This window comes from Acipenser ruthenus, chromosome 33, assembly GCF_902713425.1.
Source record: "Acipenser ruthenus chromosome 33, fAciRut3.2 maternal haplotype, whole genome shotgun sequence".
NCBI lineage: Eukaryota > Metazoa > Chordata > Actinopteri > Acipenseriformes > Acipenseridae > Acipenser > Acipenser ruthenus.
This window is the reverse complement of record NC_081221.1, coordinates 7,945,385-7,961,661: the sequence shown is the minus strand read 5'-3', so window position 1 is coordinate 7,961,661 and position 16,277 is coordinate 7,945,385. Positions and strand designations below refer to the sequence as shown.

Below are 16,277 nucleotides of genomic sequence, written 5' to 3'. Positions count from 1 at the left end.
AATGTATTACTTTTCTCAATAACAGTCGGAGAAATTCAGTGCTTAACTGGCATATTAACACCCCGCCTCTGCTCACGAATGATGTCAGATCTTTCACTTTCCCATTGGCTTCTCACTCGCCTTCAGTTTTCATGCAGAATACCGTGAACTGCCTCTGGTTTCTTATGGTTGGACAGCTGCGTAAAACTTGGCAGATATTTGATTCTCCTATTGGTTAAACTTACTGTCAGTACCTGCAACTGAAACAGACACAGTTTATGTCCCTCCCAGCTAACTTATGATTGGGCTGCCGCAGAGAAAATGCAGATATTCAATTGGTTGATCGTACCGCAGAGGCTCTTCAGGAAAAAAATATATATATGTTGAGTACGTACAAGCACAGCATTAGCGAGCAGCACTGTCAACAGACTGCTGTGACGCTTTTGTTGGAAAACGTGTTTAAAGCTTGATTTTTGTTCGCACCGATCTAACAGCACTTGTAAACTGGGTCAGCTTACTTTTCAAATTCCATCATCCCTCGTCTCCAAACACATAGAACAAATTCCCTTAGGAATTCATATCATTTCATTTAAATGTTTTAATGTGTCACACGTGTTCTGACAGGTGTAATTACTATGTGGTAATATATACCAATTTAACTATAACGATATGTAATAGCTAGAATTCTGTGTGAATGGTGCACTTCCAAACGACTGCATTATATGGGAATATATACAATTACATAAAGGGTAGCTGAACATGTGTTTTAGGACATTTAATACAGTAGTATATGTCTCCTTCATCAATAGTTACATACGTGAATGCAATTTCCCATTCAAAATTGTGGTGCGCAATTGACCTTTTTGCCAGGTAATACGGTGCTCTAGCCTATCTGTCGTATTCAAACGCGACAGCAATTAAGATCCGACAAGTATATAGAAACAAGCGAGAACCGGTGGTGTTCGGAGATGAGAAGTGGTCGAAAGACTTGTCGTGTTTACACATATGACCTCATGATATAGAAATGAGCCCCAGGAGCTAAATGTACCAGCAAAAGAAGTGGTGGGGAATTATGAAAGTTTTTTTGGTGCTGAATCAGTGAGAACATTAACTTCAATGAAGCACTAAGGACAAAATAAATGCGCTCAGTAGGAGGAGGGCGGGGGTCTTGTCCCAAATCACAGCGTCCTGCGAGACAGTCAAAGCAGAGAAAGAAATTGTTAATGGAACATTTATGTTTAACTCTGTGTAACAGGTGGGACTCGTTTCTACTTGAGTGTTTAACAAGCGCTCATTATCAGCTTCTGTGCATATAAGCTGGCACATCGACTTTGTCAGGAAAATCATTCATTTCGTTGAAGGCTGGGGTTGCTAGCTGTTTGTTGAAGCGAGTCCTAACCTGTGTTGAAGGTATGCAGTTTTATTTTCCCAGTACAATGTTTTAGTTTTATTTTAACTGCCAATAATCACTTGCCTGTATTTGTAGGGCTAACTGTGCAAGACGGTGCTGATATTACTGTTCATAGAGGTAATGTTTAAAACTTATTGTGATGTATACAGGTACTTGTAGGGAAGCCTAACGCTGCCTGAGGTAATGTGTTCAATCCTTAGTTAATGTGTAGTGGTATTGCAGGGTGAGTTAAACAGCTCCCCGAGGTGACCTGTTTTAAACATAGCGCTGACATTGCTTGTAGCTTTCATTTTGTTGTGTTCTTGCAGACGGAACAATTGTCAGCTGCTGTTTCTTTTTACCTTTTACTTTGTACATTTTAATTTTTATTTTTAAATTATGTTGATATTAAGTAGCAATTTAATATTTAATCTGGTTTTCTCTTAGTTTGCGTCTCTTGTTGCCACATGTTTGAACCGGTGGTTGGGTTTTCTTTTTATTTAGTCTCTGTTGGTCACTGAGTATTGTTTGATTTGGATTGATTTATTATTTCAGCTTTTTCATTTGATCACAATTCTGTTTGTATTTTGGGTTCTCGGTTTTTTCACTTTATCGTTTTTTTTTTTTATAATAGCACTGCTAATCCATGTTGGAACTCGAGTCGCTATTGAAATATGCCACAAAACATTGTATACGACTAAGCATAGGCGTAAACAGCTAGTGTTTCTCCCTCTGTTACGTTGTCTATTACAAACTAAGACACACAATTGAAATCAATGCCATTCGTCGCAATTGTCATACTGACAGCCTGACCTACTACTGTTGTGTGGTTAGAGTCAAGATGCAGTGTATCTGCTAAGTAAGCAGTAAACTCCTCAGAATTAGCAGTTGTGGGATGAAAATAATGTACAAAACACAGCTGCCTTGATCCTCAGTGTCCTCATCGCATACAACGCAAACGCAGTAAAGGGGCTTACTGCATGAAAAACACGTTTCTGCTGTTTAGAGAATGGAATGGCCCATAGTGTTCCGCATTTTCAGTTTTTATCTTAACAAATTTTATTTTACATATTAAATTAGGGATAAAATCGGTATAAATTTGTTTTTAATTGAAACATTGGGAAAAATCAGGGGAAAAAATGTCAGTATACACACTTTACATGTGGAATATGATGCATGACTAAGTTTAATGTCCATGGGATGAATGATCATATGTGTGCATTTTATGAAAACAACTTGATGTCCAACGGACAAAATGCTAGAAAAATCTACTTGTCTTTCTTAAAAAATCTACTTGCTCCCTCCCCGCTGCACAAAACACTCAAAAAAAGTAGAATATAACTTGTATGATTTTGGATTTATTTAACAGTGAACACAATCAATCAGTTAGTGCTTAACAGGGGCCGATCTGGCTTTGTAGCTTGACTGGTTCACTAAATTCTTCAAGATACACAAAAGGTTCCCTGTGACCTCACCTCAACAAATTTATAACAGGCTTAAAGGAAATGTTCCTTTCAGTGCAGCTTGGAACACATTTGCTAGTACATTTAAGTAGAACATAAGAACATAAGAAAGTTTACAAACGAGAGGAGGCCATTTAGCCCATCTTGCTCGTTTGGTTTTAGTAGCTTATTGATCCCAGAATCTCATCAAGCAGCTTCTTGAAGGATCCCAGGGTGTCAGCTTCAACAACATTACTGGGGAGTTGGTTCCAGACCCTCCCAATTCTCTGTGTGAAAAAAGTGCCTCCTATTTTCTGTTCTGAATGCCCCTTTATCTAATCTCCATTTGTGACCCCTGGTCCTTGTTTCTTTTTTCAGATCGAAAAAGACTGGATACTGGAAGATAGCATAGAGACAGAGCAAGATGGAGTGGAAATCAGAGATGCAGTTTATTAGGCAGAAAAGGGACTAGATTTGCAGCAGTAATCAGCAATAAAACAGAATCTCGGAATTTGACAGTATTTAATTGCTACTGTGTAATGTAATAACTATACTTGTTATGTAGAAATGGAATTACAAAGACAGTAAGATCATTTTTTCACACAAAAAGGGTTTGATATAAAATATTCCACTCTGCGTATTACCATGAGTCTCTGCATTCACTTTCTATATGAAAGTGAAAATAAAAACCCTTGAGCTTCTCCGGTGCTTGGAAGTTATTTTCCATACTGTCTCAGTTTAAGGAAGTAAAAATCTGGTCACCTTAACAATGGTTCAACATTCATCTTTAGTAAATTACCTGGTCCGACATCACTGTGCTCGCCTCCTTAATCGTCTTCAGTTTTAATCTGCTAATAAAATGGTGAGACATCATTTAAACAGATTGACATACTACATTCTTTATACCCTGCTCGTCTTCAGTCCCACCACACATTTAAACAGATTGACATACTACATTCTTTATACACTGCTCGTCTTCAGTCCCACCACACATTTAAACAGATTGACATACTACATTCTTTATACACTGCTCGTCTTCAGTCCCACCACACATTTAAACAGATTGACATACTACATTCTTTATACACTGCTCGTCTTCAGTCCCACCACACATTTAAACAGATTGACATACTACATTCTTTATACACTGCTCGTCTTCAGTCCCACCACACATTTAAACAGATTGACATACTACATTCTTTATACACTGCTCGTCTTCAGTCCCACCACACATTTAAACAGATTGACATACTACATTCTTTATACACTGCTCGTCTTCAGTCCCACCACACATTTAAACAGATTGACATACTACATTCTTTATATCCTGCTCGTCTTCAGTCCCACCACACATTTAAATAGATTTTGGCACATCTAGGTCCCAGCACCAACAACCCCACTGTGACTGATTTATAAATGAAAATAACATAATTTAAATTAATATGGGGACTCAGGAGGATAAAGCAAAACCCAATCGTTTACTGTTTAACTGCAGGCGTGTGATTACAGTGTTGAAAAGTCAAGTGGAATTTACCGGGCTTACAACTATCATCAATTCACAACTCTCTACTTTTTAAAAATGCCCGATTAATGAGATTCACCAATTTTGCTGTGTTTACGTTTAACTATCTATCTATCTATCTATCTCTCTCTCTCTCTCTCTCTTGATAGATAGATATTTAAACAAATATGTATTTTTATTTGGCTATTTCTTAGTACTACCGTTCAGGAAACGTCTAATGTTGTTTGGTGTCATATTTGGTTTATATTGTAAAGCCGTTTTAAAACACCCTTAAACTAAAGTACATTCTAAATGTATATTTTAAAACTATATAAACAACCCCTCCCTAGAATAAAGGACATCATACGAATTGCAACTAATATGAAACTAAAGATGTGCGTTGTTTTGATTACGAGGAACTGAACAGCTTTAATTAAACAACACACGACACAGGAACTTAAAAGTAGGCTATGTGGAGCATTATTTTGTTGCGAATACTTCTAATTTGACTATATTGCCTGTTTCGATATTTTTATTTGTTTTCCGACTCACCTTGTGCGTGCCTTTTTGCCTCCCTGTCGAAAGCCTCTTTCTTTCAGTTTCGTTTCTAGAGTAGTGTGGGTAAACAACCTGCCAACACAGATCATGAAACGAGTAACTAGTACCCGCACTTGGTGGATTTCATGATACCCGATTAATAAACTCTGTTCACATTATGAATTAAGACAAAAGTTTAAACGTTTGTCATAAAACATATCAATGAAATTATATGTTTTCATAAATTATATATATTTAATGAAATGGGTATTTTAAATATATTCTGATTGGTCAAAACAGGTCACATGGAGGTGTTGATATTACAGTACTGTCAAAGATATTACCAAGATACTCGTCACACTGCGCTCAAAGGATTCTGTATAGAGAGAGCTCGGGAAAATTATTTCTATGGCGTCAATGGAACCGTGAAAAAAATGCATCAAACTTTTAAAGTAGATTTCACATTTGCCCAAGGTCTTCTGAAGAAAACGGCAGCACTAACAAATTATAACAGTATGTAATTATCATGAAAAGGCTATTTTCTGAGCACGCTCCCGTTTTATGGCGCATGCCAAGGAAATAAGGCTGCTGACACATGCCATTAAGGTATATATATATATAGACATTAATGGCATGTGTGTGTGTATATATATATATATATATATATATATATATATATATATTAGTCAACGCCTTTTCTTCCGGCCCTGTCGAACCGGTGCATCATGGGAATCCAAAGAGTTCCGGTAGCGACTTATCCCCTTATCTGAATAATGTAAAATCGGCCTTATTTCATTCCAGGATTCTCTATTTAAAACGATTACATTTTTTTTAACACGATTCACCTAGATTTATTTAGAGACATCCTCCTTAATACATACGTGTTGTTTCTACGATCGATGTTTTCCTCTGGCCTGACAAGAGCTCTTTATCGCCGAAGTGCTCTCAGAAATTGCACTGTCATGCATATTATGAGCAGTGAAGACTGGGGCGTGGTTTGGTTGTCAAGGATAAGTAGTAACTAGTACTACAGTATAATGCCACGGAGGTTGTGGCAATATTGGAAAAAAAATAGTAATATCTCCCTTTTCATTTTTCCGCAGGATGATATCCGTAAGTCAAATATAAAGTTTAAGATGATATAAGTAAAACATACTAAAATACATTAAGAACTACTATTGTTAGCGTATTCAAAACTGTTCAGTCATGAATTGCAATCGTAACTGAGAACTGAGCTAAGAATATAAATACAAGCTGATCATTTAAGACACGTAAAAGTACATATTTTTAAATGAAGCAGTCGCTTTAATAAGTCATAAATATAGAAAGTATTTAATAGACACCATTTCAATAATAGACATTGTATTTAATAAGACACTTTTTAATAATGCGTAAACAATACATGTAAGGAGAAAGGATATGAAACAGATTTCAGCCTATGACAAGCTTCTTAAAGGAATACATCTTTTTAAACGAAGCAGTTGCTATTAATTATAGATACAGACAATAAACAGGCAATACATTTTTAATAATGGACTTGCAACTTTAGTATCCATGTTAATTTTCATTTTATGTATTGCTCTATTTTGTCCGAAACAATTTATATCACAATTCAAATCATCAGACATTATGTCAATTCGTACAGATAAACATTAAAAACAGATACATAGTTTATACAATAGATGCCACTTATTAGCAACTCTGATAAAGACAACTTTTGGTTATTAACATATTTACAGGAACCAACCCTATCACTTATTGACAACTTTTTGATGGCTACCAAGCAGCATCTAAAGGGAGATATTGCTATTTTTTTTTTTTTTTACTGTGTTGCCACAATTAAATGTGGAACACCTCCGAGGCATTAGTACTGTTTGTAGTCGTGATTGCAATAATAATACTAGGCCTAATATACCCTCTACCAAACCACACCCAGTCTTGACTGCTCATGAATATGCATGACAGTGGCAATTCTGACAGCACTTCGGTGATAGAGGGGTGCGTTGTTAAATTCACTGCTGCATGCACCAATGTAAAGAGGATTCACCAAACTGTTGTTAAATTCACCAGGAGTTGCTCAACGAACTGTTAAATACACCGTTGCGTCACCGCTAAAACAGCGGATTAACCAGGGTTGAGAATCGGTGAACTGCGCAGCACACAGGAATATCCCCTAGAAAGTGTCCTGAGGGAATCAGATGATTCTTAATGGTTAGGTTTAGGGTAAGGTATTGGGTTTGAGGCTAGGTTCTAGGGCAGGGGTTGCTTAAGGTGAGGGTCGGGGTTGGGTTAGTGGCAGGGTGGGTTGATTTCGTAGAGTTGCCAAGCTCTGGAAGTGAAAGGTGGGAGTAAATGGCAAATACCCTCGAATCATCTGATGCCCTCAGGACACTTTCAAGGGGATATTCCTTTACACTTCATGAACTGCAGCAAAACCAAAATGGCTGAAAAATGTATATGGATTTGTGTATTTTTAAATATATAATAGCACTAATAATCATATTGATAAACAATATCACATTTGCCAACTTATCCAGAGTAGCCGACTGAGCTGGTGACATACAAGAATTCGATATGAGAGAGAGAGAGAACAGAACAGATTTTTTTTTAACGTATGTTATTTGTCCTTTTTATACTTCAAACAAATATGTTACAAAGTTGCGAACTGTATTTGAAAGTGTATCCATTAAGATTGTAGCGATCTCGGTTAACGCAGGCAGACGCATCACACAGGGCGAGGTAATCCACACACAGGCGGAGGGCGGGCGTGAACCCAGGACCTCTCGCACTGAAGCATAGCACTGATACCGCTGTACAAAAGAGCCGGCTCCTTTGCAAGGAGCGTATATCGGGCTTATGTCTTTGTGTTTGATTGTCACCCATCAGCCCTGCTGCTGCCTTCCCCCGTGCAGGTTACACTCTCCCCTGCCAGCGTCAAGTCCACCCCGGACTTGCTCACCAGGCTACAGTCCGACGAGTGTGTGCCGGGGTACCTGTGCCCACTTCTGACACCAATGTAGCGTATGCCGGTTAATGCAGGCAGGCACATCACACAGGGCGAGGCAATCCACACACAGACGGAGGGCGGGCGCGTATCCAGGACCTCTCACACTAAAGAATAGCGGCAATACCGCTGTACAAAAGAGCCGGCTCCTTTGCAAGGAGCATATATCGGGCTTATGTCTATGTGTGATTACGTCACCTACCCGCCCCGCTGCTGCCCCCGTGCACGCTACAATATATTCATATTTATAAATATTTACAGTTGCAGGCTAGCTGCTTTCTACATTTTAATGTAACAACAAGCTAGCTCCTAATTAGTCGGTTGAAGTTAACTAAACCTTTGTCCCAATAAGCTTTCAGCTCGCACAGGTCAGCCAGAGTCTTGCATGCCGCAGCAGCAACCTTTCTATTATCATCATTATTATTATCAGCGATGTTGACTCACCAAACTGTTGTTAAATTCCCCGCACCGATGAGCACCAAGTGATGTCACTTCCGACACAGCGATGCAGAGCACCGGTGAATTTAACAACGCCCCCGAGCTCTTGGCAACAAGATAGTAAAACGTGCGCACGAGAGATATCTCGTAGCCATGGGATAGTAAGTCGTGCGCACGAGATAGGTATCCCGTGGCCACAAGATAGTAAGACTTACACACAAGATATTATCTCATGGCCACAAGATAGTAAGATGTACGCACAATATATTATCTCATGGCCACAAGATAGTAAGACTTAAACACAAGATATTATCTCATGGACACAAGATAGTAAGACTTACACACAAGATATTATCTCATGGCCACAAGATAGTAAGATGTACGCACAAGATATTATCTCATGGCCACAAGATAGTAAGACTTAAACACAAGATATTATCTCATGGACACAAGATAGTAAGACTTACACACAAGATATTATCTCATGGCCACAAGATAGTAAGATGTACGCACAAGATATTATCTCATGGCCACAAGATAGTAAGACTTAAACACAAGATATTATCTCATGGCCACAAGATAGTAAGACTTACACACAAGATATTATCTCATGGCCACAAGATAGTAAGATGTACGCAAAAGATAAATATTTTTTTTTTGCTCATGTCCCGCCCTAGGCTCCGTACACAACAAAGGACAATTAAAAAAAACAAACAAAAAACTGCACTGTCACCTGATACTGTCACAGATCTTGTGAAGAAGGGTCTGCGTGATTTAAAGGCAGACTCATATGTGCTGTGTCATGATGAAAATGGGCAGTAATATTTTACTTTAAAATGTAATGAACAAACCAAGAATTATGAATAACAAATCAAATAAAGAAAAACTGCACTTTCAATGGCATTGGTGAGGAGACCACCACCACTATGCTACAGCCTGGCACCTGGGAGTTGGATCCCTCACCTGGGCTCCTGGATACCCGACCTTCGTATCTGGACCTATGGTTGCTGGGCCTGACTCCCAGGTCGCTGCACCGCCTGGTCTCCTGCCCTGTAAATAAATGTGTTTTGGTGGTGGGTTAAATAAATGTGTTTTTTTTGGTATTTATTTAAGTTTGGCAGGGATGGGGTTAAAGCCAATCCCTGCCAAATCAATGTGAGCATGTGGCTGGGGGGTGTTGATTGAATGGTTAATGATCAATCAATAACCCCTCAGCCACATGCCATATAAGGCTCAGCTTTTCCTTGTTAGGGAAGGAATGTGAGAAGCCATGAGAAATGAGTGTTTATTTGTGCTATTTTATTTTGTCTTTGTAAAGTTCAGTGAAGGCTTTGCCCAGCCTGAACAGTGTTTTTTTTTGTTGCTAAACTGTTTATTTTGGCTCTTTTCATTTGTTTGTGTTTTGTTTATTAAAATTGCGCAATCGTGCTAAAACCAAAGCTGTTCTGTGTTTGAATCTCTCTCCCTCCCAGTAACACCTGGGCCTGTTCACACTCCCATATAAGCATTGTACTTTTTAACTATTAAACATGTAAAGAATACTTAATTGCTGCTAACCATGCTGTTTGATTAATTTATTAACAGCATTTATTAAATTATATCAAATCACATTTGTATTTAGAATGAAGGGAAAACATTTGGGCAACAGAATGTTTTCCCTTCATCTTAAATAAAAATGGGAGTGTGTGTATTTATATAAATATACAGCCAGTCATGTGGATGAGCAGGATGTACTCTGATGGAAATTCAGTCTATATCACTTAAGTTTATATTGCTTTATTCAATTCTAATGTTATATTTTAAAACTTATGCTACCATATAAACCCCAGAATAAAAATAAATAAACAGTGCTTGTTCTTACAGCTTACCTTGACCCCTGTACTACAGTATTTACAAACAATATTGTATATTCATATATATTATTGTTGTTGTTCAAATACAATACCGGTACATTTAACACTTTTTTAATTTATAAATTTCAGTTAAAACAGGGACAAAACCAGAGTTGTACTTGCAGCAACAATACAGTATAGTTAAACTGCATTTACAATCTACATGTTCTTACAGAAATGATACAACACACATGGAAATTATATATGTATTATATACTGAGGATGTTACCTTCCAATTTATAAATTATATTCATAATTGTACAAACTGTACACAGACCAAGCATATAAGTAGATAGTAAGTGCATCCTAACGAAAATCCCTTCTGCAATACACAGTAACTTGTGGAAAATGATGCAGCACAAAACAAACACACAGGAAGTGACTCTTTAAACCAAATGTGTTCATGGCTTTGGATGTTCACAGAACGTTGCTGCTCTTTCTGTGGTTCCGGGTCTATAACCCTTCTTTCTGTTCTGCATCATTTCCACAGGTTAAACTGTATCTTAACAAAACCAGCAATTCAATAAATATCTAATCTGTGCACTTTTGTGAAATCCATGTACATGCAGTTTACTGGAGCTTTTTCAGAAATGTCAGTAGCTTGCTAAAGATAAATAAATAAATAATAATAATAATAAAGAACCAATGCAGGCTTGTTTTTTAATGCCAGGTATAATAATGTTGCAGAGTGAACAGGGCCTTCTGCTGTAATGTATGGTGTGACTGGCCCACTGTTTTAGATACCATGAGTAGCAAAGACAAGTAAAGTGATTGATACTTGCATCTCACTGTTTCATATGGCGGGGGAAGTTTCACCATAGACTTTTTTGGGGGAGGTGGGTATGAAAGTGTGTGTGTATATATATATATATATATATATATATATATATATATACAGTGGCTCTCAAAAGTATTCACCCCCCTTGGACTTTTCCACATTTTATTGTGTTACAACATGGAATCAAAATTGATTTAATTAGGAGTTTTTGCCACTGATCAACACAAAAAAGTCCATAATGTCAAAGTGAAAAATAAAATCTACAAATTGTTCTAAATTAATTACAAATATAAAACAGAAAATAATTGATTGCATAAGTATTAACCCCTTTGCTATGACATACCTAAATAAGCTCTGGTGCAACCAATTGTCTTTAGAAGTCACATAATTAGTTGAATGGAGTCCACCTGTGTTAATTAAGGTGTTTCACATGATTTCAGGTTAAATACACCTGTCTCTGGGAGGTCCCACAGTTGGTTAGTACATTTCCTAACAAAAACTACATCATGAAGACAAAGGAACATTCAAAGCAAATCCGGAATAAGGTTCTTCAAAAGCACCAATCAGGGGTAGGATATAAGAACATTTCCAAGGCATTGAATATCCGCCGGAGCACAGTAAAGTCCATTATTAAGAAATGGAGAGAATATGGCACAACTGTGAATCTGTCTAGAACAGGCTGTCCTCCGGGCGAGTATCCGGGCGAGAAGGGCACTAGTCAGGGAGGCCACCAAGAGGCCTATGGCACTCTAAAGGAGTTACAGTTTTCCACGGCTGAGCTGGGAGACACTGTGCATACGGCAACAATAGCCCGGGTGCTTCACAAAACTGGCCTTTATGGGAAACTCACATCAAATCCCGGCTAGAGTTTGCCAGAAGGCATGTAGGAGACTGAGACCAAGTGGAAGAAGATTCTATGGTCTGATGAGACCAAAATAGAGCTTTTTGGCCTCAACGCTAAGTGCTATGTTTGGCGCAAGCTTAACACCGCACATCATCCTGAGAACACCATCCCTACCGTGAAGCATGGTGGTGGCAGCATCATATTATGGGGATGCTTTCCATCGGCAGGGACTGGAACACTGGTCAGGATCGAGGGCAAGATGGATGGAGCCAAATACAGGAAAATTCTAGAGTAAAACCTGCTGCCCTCTGCAAGAAAGCTGAAACTGGGATGGAAGTTCACCTTTCAGCATGACAACGACCCAAAGCACACAGCCAAAGCTACACTGGAGTGGCTAAGGAACAAAAAGGTAAATGTCCTTGAGTGGCCCAGTCAGAGCGCCGACCTAAATCCAACACCGCACATCATCCTGAGAACACCATCCCTACCGTGAAGCATGGTGGTGGCAGCATCATGCTATGGGGATTCTTCTCTGCGTCAGGGCCTGGAAAACTTGTGAAGATAGAGGGCAAAATGGATGCAGCAAAGTACAGAGAAATCCTGGAGGAAAACCTGCTGAAGTCTGCAAGAGACCTGGGACTTGGGAGAAGATTCATCTTCCAGCAGGACAATGACCCCAAACACTGGAGTGGCTTAAAAACAAAAAGGTCAATGTCCTGGAGTGGCCCAGTCAAAGCCCGGACCTCAATCCAATTGAGAATATGTGGAAAGAGTTGAAAATTGCTGTTCACCAAAGGTCCCCATCCAACCTTACGGAGCTTGAGCAATTTTGCAAAGAAGAATGGACAAAAATTGCAGGATCCAGATGTGCAAAGCTGGTAGACACTTATCCAAATAGACTCATGGCTGTAATTAGTAGTATTATTAGGTGGTCAGTTGTGAGCATGGCTTGTGAATGTCAGTCCTTGTATATACAATCTGTTAGTCATTTTCAATCTGAGTGAAGTATCCATTACAAAAGGAAATATTATAAGTGAACACTTGCAAGTTGCTGTTTTCTGCGTTCTAAATATCTCCGTGTTCTTGGGAGAATAATGTGATTGTGGGTGGGGGTAAGCTCGGACCGTCACCCCGTTACACACCATAACATTAAGTCAAAATAGTCAATAATATGTTTGTTTGTTTTTGTTTTTTAATATATACCATAAAATTGATATTGTACTGCATTGAAAAATTATATATTAGTAAGAAACAGCTGTTACAAATCAAGGATTACTGTATATCCCGACAGCACTTCCATTCTGAGTGCAGGATATCATGTCATACAAAAAAAACAATTCACCACATTTTAGGCCTGCTTTTCAGTCACATATGTGAACGCACAAAGACGCCTTAAACCACAAATGTGAACGGGGCTGCAGAAATAAATCTGAGGCGATCGTGGTCTTTAAACGATTGTTTTGACATATTTAAAAACTAAAAATGGTATCCAAAAGCAGAAGTAAAAGCAGGAATGCATTCTTTTTTTCATTAATAATTCTAGAACTTAAAGCCATATGGGGTGTGTGTGTATATATGAACATGTATGTGTGTGTGTGTGTGATTTTCCACTTATTTTTTATTGAGAAAAAAATTATATATTAAAAATACGAAACTGAAAGATCATAATTGGATAAGTCTCCACCCCCCCTGAGTTAATACTTGGTGGAAGCACCTTTGGCAGCAATTACAGCTGTGAGTCTGTTGGGATAGGTCTCTACCAACTTTGCACACATAGATTTGGCAATATTTGACCATTCTTCTTTACAAAACTGTTCAAGCTCTGTCAAGTTCCTTGGGGAGCATTGATGGACAGCAATCTTCAAGTCATGCCACAAATTTTCGATTGGATTTAGGTCGGGGCTCTGACTGGGCCACTCAAGGACATTTACCTTTTTGTTCCTTAGCCACTCCAGTGTAGCTTTCGCTGTGTGCTTTGGGTCGTTGTCATGCTGAAAGGTGAACTTCCGTCCCAGTTTCAGCTTTCTTGCAGAGGGCAGCAGGTTTTACTCTAGAATTTTCCTGTATTTGGCTCCATCCATCTTGCCCTCGATCCTGACCAGTGTTCCAGTCCCTGCCGATGGAAAGCATCCCCATAATATGATGCTGCCACCACCATGCTTCACCGTGGGGATGGTGTTCTCAGGGTGATGAGCAGTGCTGGCTTTGTGCCACACATAGCGTTTTGCGCTAAGGCCAAAAAGTTCAATTTTGGTCTCATCAGACCAGAGAACCTTTGTCCACATGTTTGCAGCAGCAGTGTGGAGTAGTGGTTAGGGCTCTGGACTCTTGACCGGAGGGTTGTGGGTTCAATCCCCAGTGGGGACACTGCTGCTGTACCCTTGAGCAAGGTACTTTACCTAGATTGCTCCAGTAATAACCCAACTGTATAAATGGGTAATTGTATGTAAAAATAATGTGATATCTGTAAAATGTGAAATAATGTGATATGTTGTAACAATTGTAAGTTGCCCTGGATAAGGGCGTCTGCTAAGAAATAAATAATAATAATAATAATAATGTTTGCTGTGTCTCTGTGATGGGGTGCTAGCTCGCCCCTATAAATTTGTGTTTTGTTATTGTTGTATTTTTACTATTTTTATTATGGTTTTTGTGATTCTTGGTTTGTTTTGGATTGGCAGGGAGGGGGTTAAATTCCTCCCTGTAAAAATGCATGTGAGAATGTGGCTGGAGCCTTAAGTGTTTAATTGTTAATTATTAGTTAATTGGGCTCCAGCCACAGACTATAAAAGACAGCTGAAACCCTTTGTTAGGGAGAAGAGTTTTGGGGTGAGTTTGTTTGTTGGTGTGCTGTGCTGTTTAGTTTTGAAAAAAGAAACTGTAGTGAAGGCGAATGCCCAGCCTACATTTCTGTATTTTTGTTTGAACCTTTTTGTTGGCCCTTGTGCCTATTTATTTGATTATTTTTTGTTTAATAAAGATCATTATTTTGCCCCTTCCACTGTCTCTGAGCCTCAAACCTCTGTCATCCTGCCACACGTGGTGTCAGAAGCGGGATAGCGCCACCTAGAGGCTCAGAGCAGTATTTTTTTTTTTTAATTTTGAATTTTTGGATTTTTGGAGGTTTTTTGGCGGTGCGCAGAATGGGAAATAAACAAAGGCAGCGAAGAAAGCAGCAGCTACCAACCCCGTCGTCGGCAGCCACCCCACCAACACCACCTTCACCACCATCACGGGAGATCTGGGAGTGGTTGGTGCACCCCGAAGCAGACCTCTTCCACGACCTCCCCACAGCCCTCAGCATGCTGTGGCATCGAGATGGGGAGAGGTGGGAGGAGTGGGAGAGAGAGCACCACTCGGGGTCCCTCCAGGAGATAGCCATCATGGTCCTGGCATACTTGGCGATAGACATGGGGGGAGATCCCCCTCCTTGAAGAAAAGGGGGTGGAGCCGCTGCCGTCGACCGAGAGGGAGGAGCCCGAACGTCCGCAGCCCGAGAGGGAGGAGCCCGAACGTCCGCAGCCCGAGAGGGAGGAGCCCGAACGTCCGCAGCCCGAGAGGGAGGAGCCCGAACGTCCGCAGCCCGAGAGGGAGGAGCCCGAACGTCCGCAGCCCGAGAGGGAGGAGCCCGGACGTCCGCAGCCCGAGAGGGAGGAGCCCGGACGTCCGCAGCCCGAGAGGGAGGAGCCCGGACGTCCGCAGCCCGAGAGGGAGGAGCCCGGACGTCCGCAGCCCGAGAGGGAGGAGCCCGGACGTCCACAGCCCGAGGGGGAGGAGCCCGAGCGGGAGGAGTCGGTGCGTCCACGGCCCGAGCGGGAGGAGTCGGTGCGTCCACGGCCCGAGCGGGAGGAGTCGGTGCGTCCACGGCCCGAGCGGGAGGAGTCGGTGCGTCCACGGCCCGAGCGGGAACAGCCGGAGTTGTCTCTCCCTCCACCGCCAGCAGAGGGGGAACAGCCGAAGCTGTCTCTCCCTCCACCGCCAGCAGAGGGGGAACAGACGGAGCTGTCTCTCCCTCCACCGCCAGCAGAGGGGGAACAGACGGAGCTGTCTCTCCCTCCACCGCCAGCAGAGGGGGAACAGACGGAGCTGTCTCTCCCTCCACCGCCAGCAGAAGATGCTGGAGGTCCCTCCCAGCCTCTGTACCGGCTGCTGAAGGGAGCGCAGGGACAAACTGCCCGGCGGCTAAGAGGCACAGCACCGCCCAAGGTTGCCTGCCTGTCCGCATCGCCTGGGGTTGCCTGCCTGTCCGCATCGCCTGGGGTTGCCTGCCTGTCCGCATCGCCTGGGGTTGCCTGCCTGTCCGCATCGCCTGGGGTTGCCTGCCTGCCCGCATCGTCTAGAGAAACTCTCAGTGTGCTTTCTCCTAGGGATGCTGGTCCGCCGTCGCCTGGGGTCGCTGCTGGTCCGCCGTCGCCTGGGGTGGAGCTACTGTCCCGAGCGCCAGGGGGTCCAGAGGGTCCAGCGCCACCAGG

At 41.1% G+C, this 16,277-nt stretch overlaps 1 protein-coding gene across 1 annotated transcript in view; it reads right to left on the bottom strand.

Annotated features, from left to right (window-relative positions):
* ifi35 (interferon-induced protein 35) overlaps positions 1-8,341 on the bottom strand; it is a 44,121-nt gene extending 35,780 nt beyond the window's left edge. Inside the window, exons 1-3 of the mRNA XM_059006535.1 lie at positions 8,298-8,341; positions 4,865-4,942; positions 3,611-3,659 (exon numbers count right to left, since the gene is read on the bottom strand). Of these exons, the coding sequence (XP_058862518.1) occupies positions 3,611-3,622 (12 nt within the window). The 5' untranslated portion in view covers positions 3,623-3,659; positions 4,865-4,942; positions 8,298-8,341. The remainder of the gene's footprint in view (positions 1-3,610; positions 3,660-4,864; positions 4,943-8,297) is intronic.
* Positions 8,342-16,277: the final 7,936 nt, after the last annotated feature.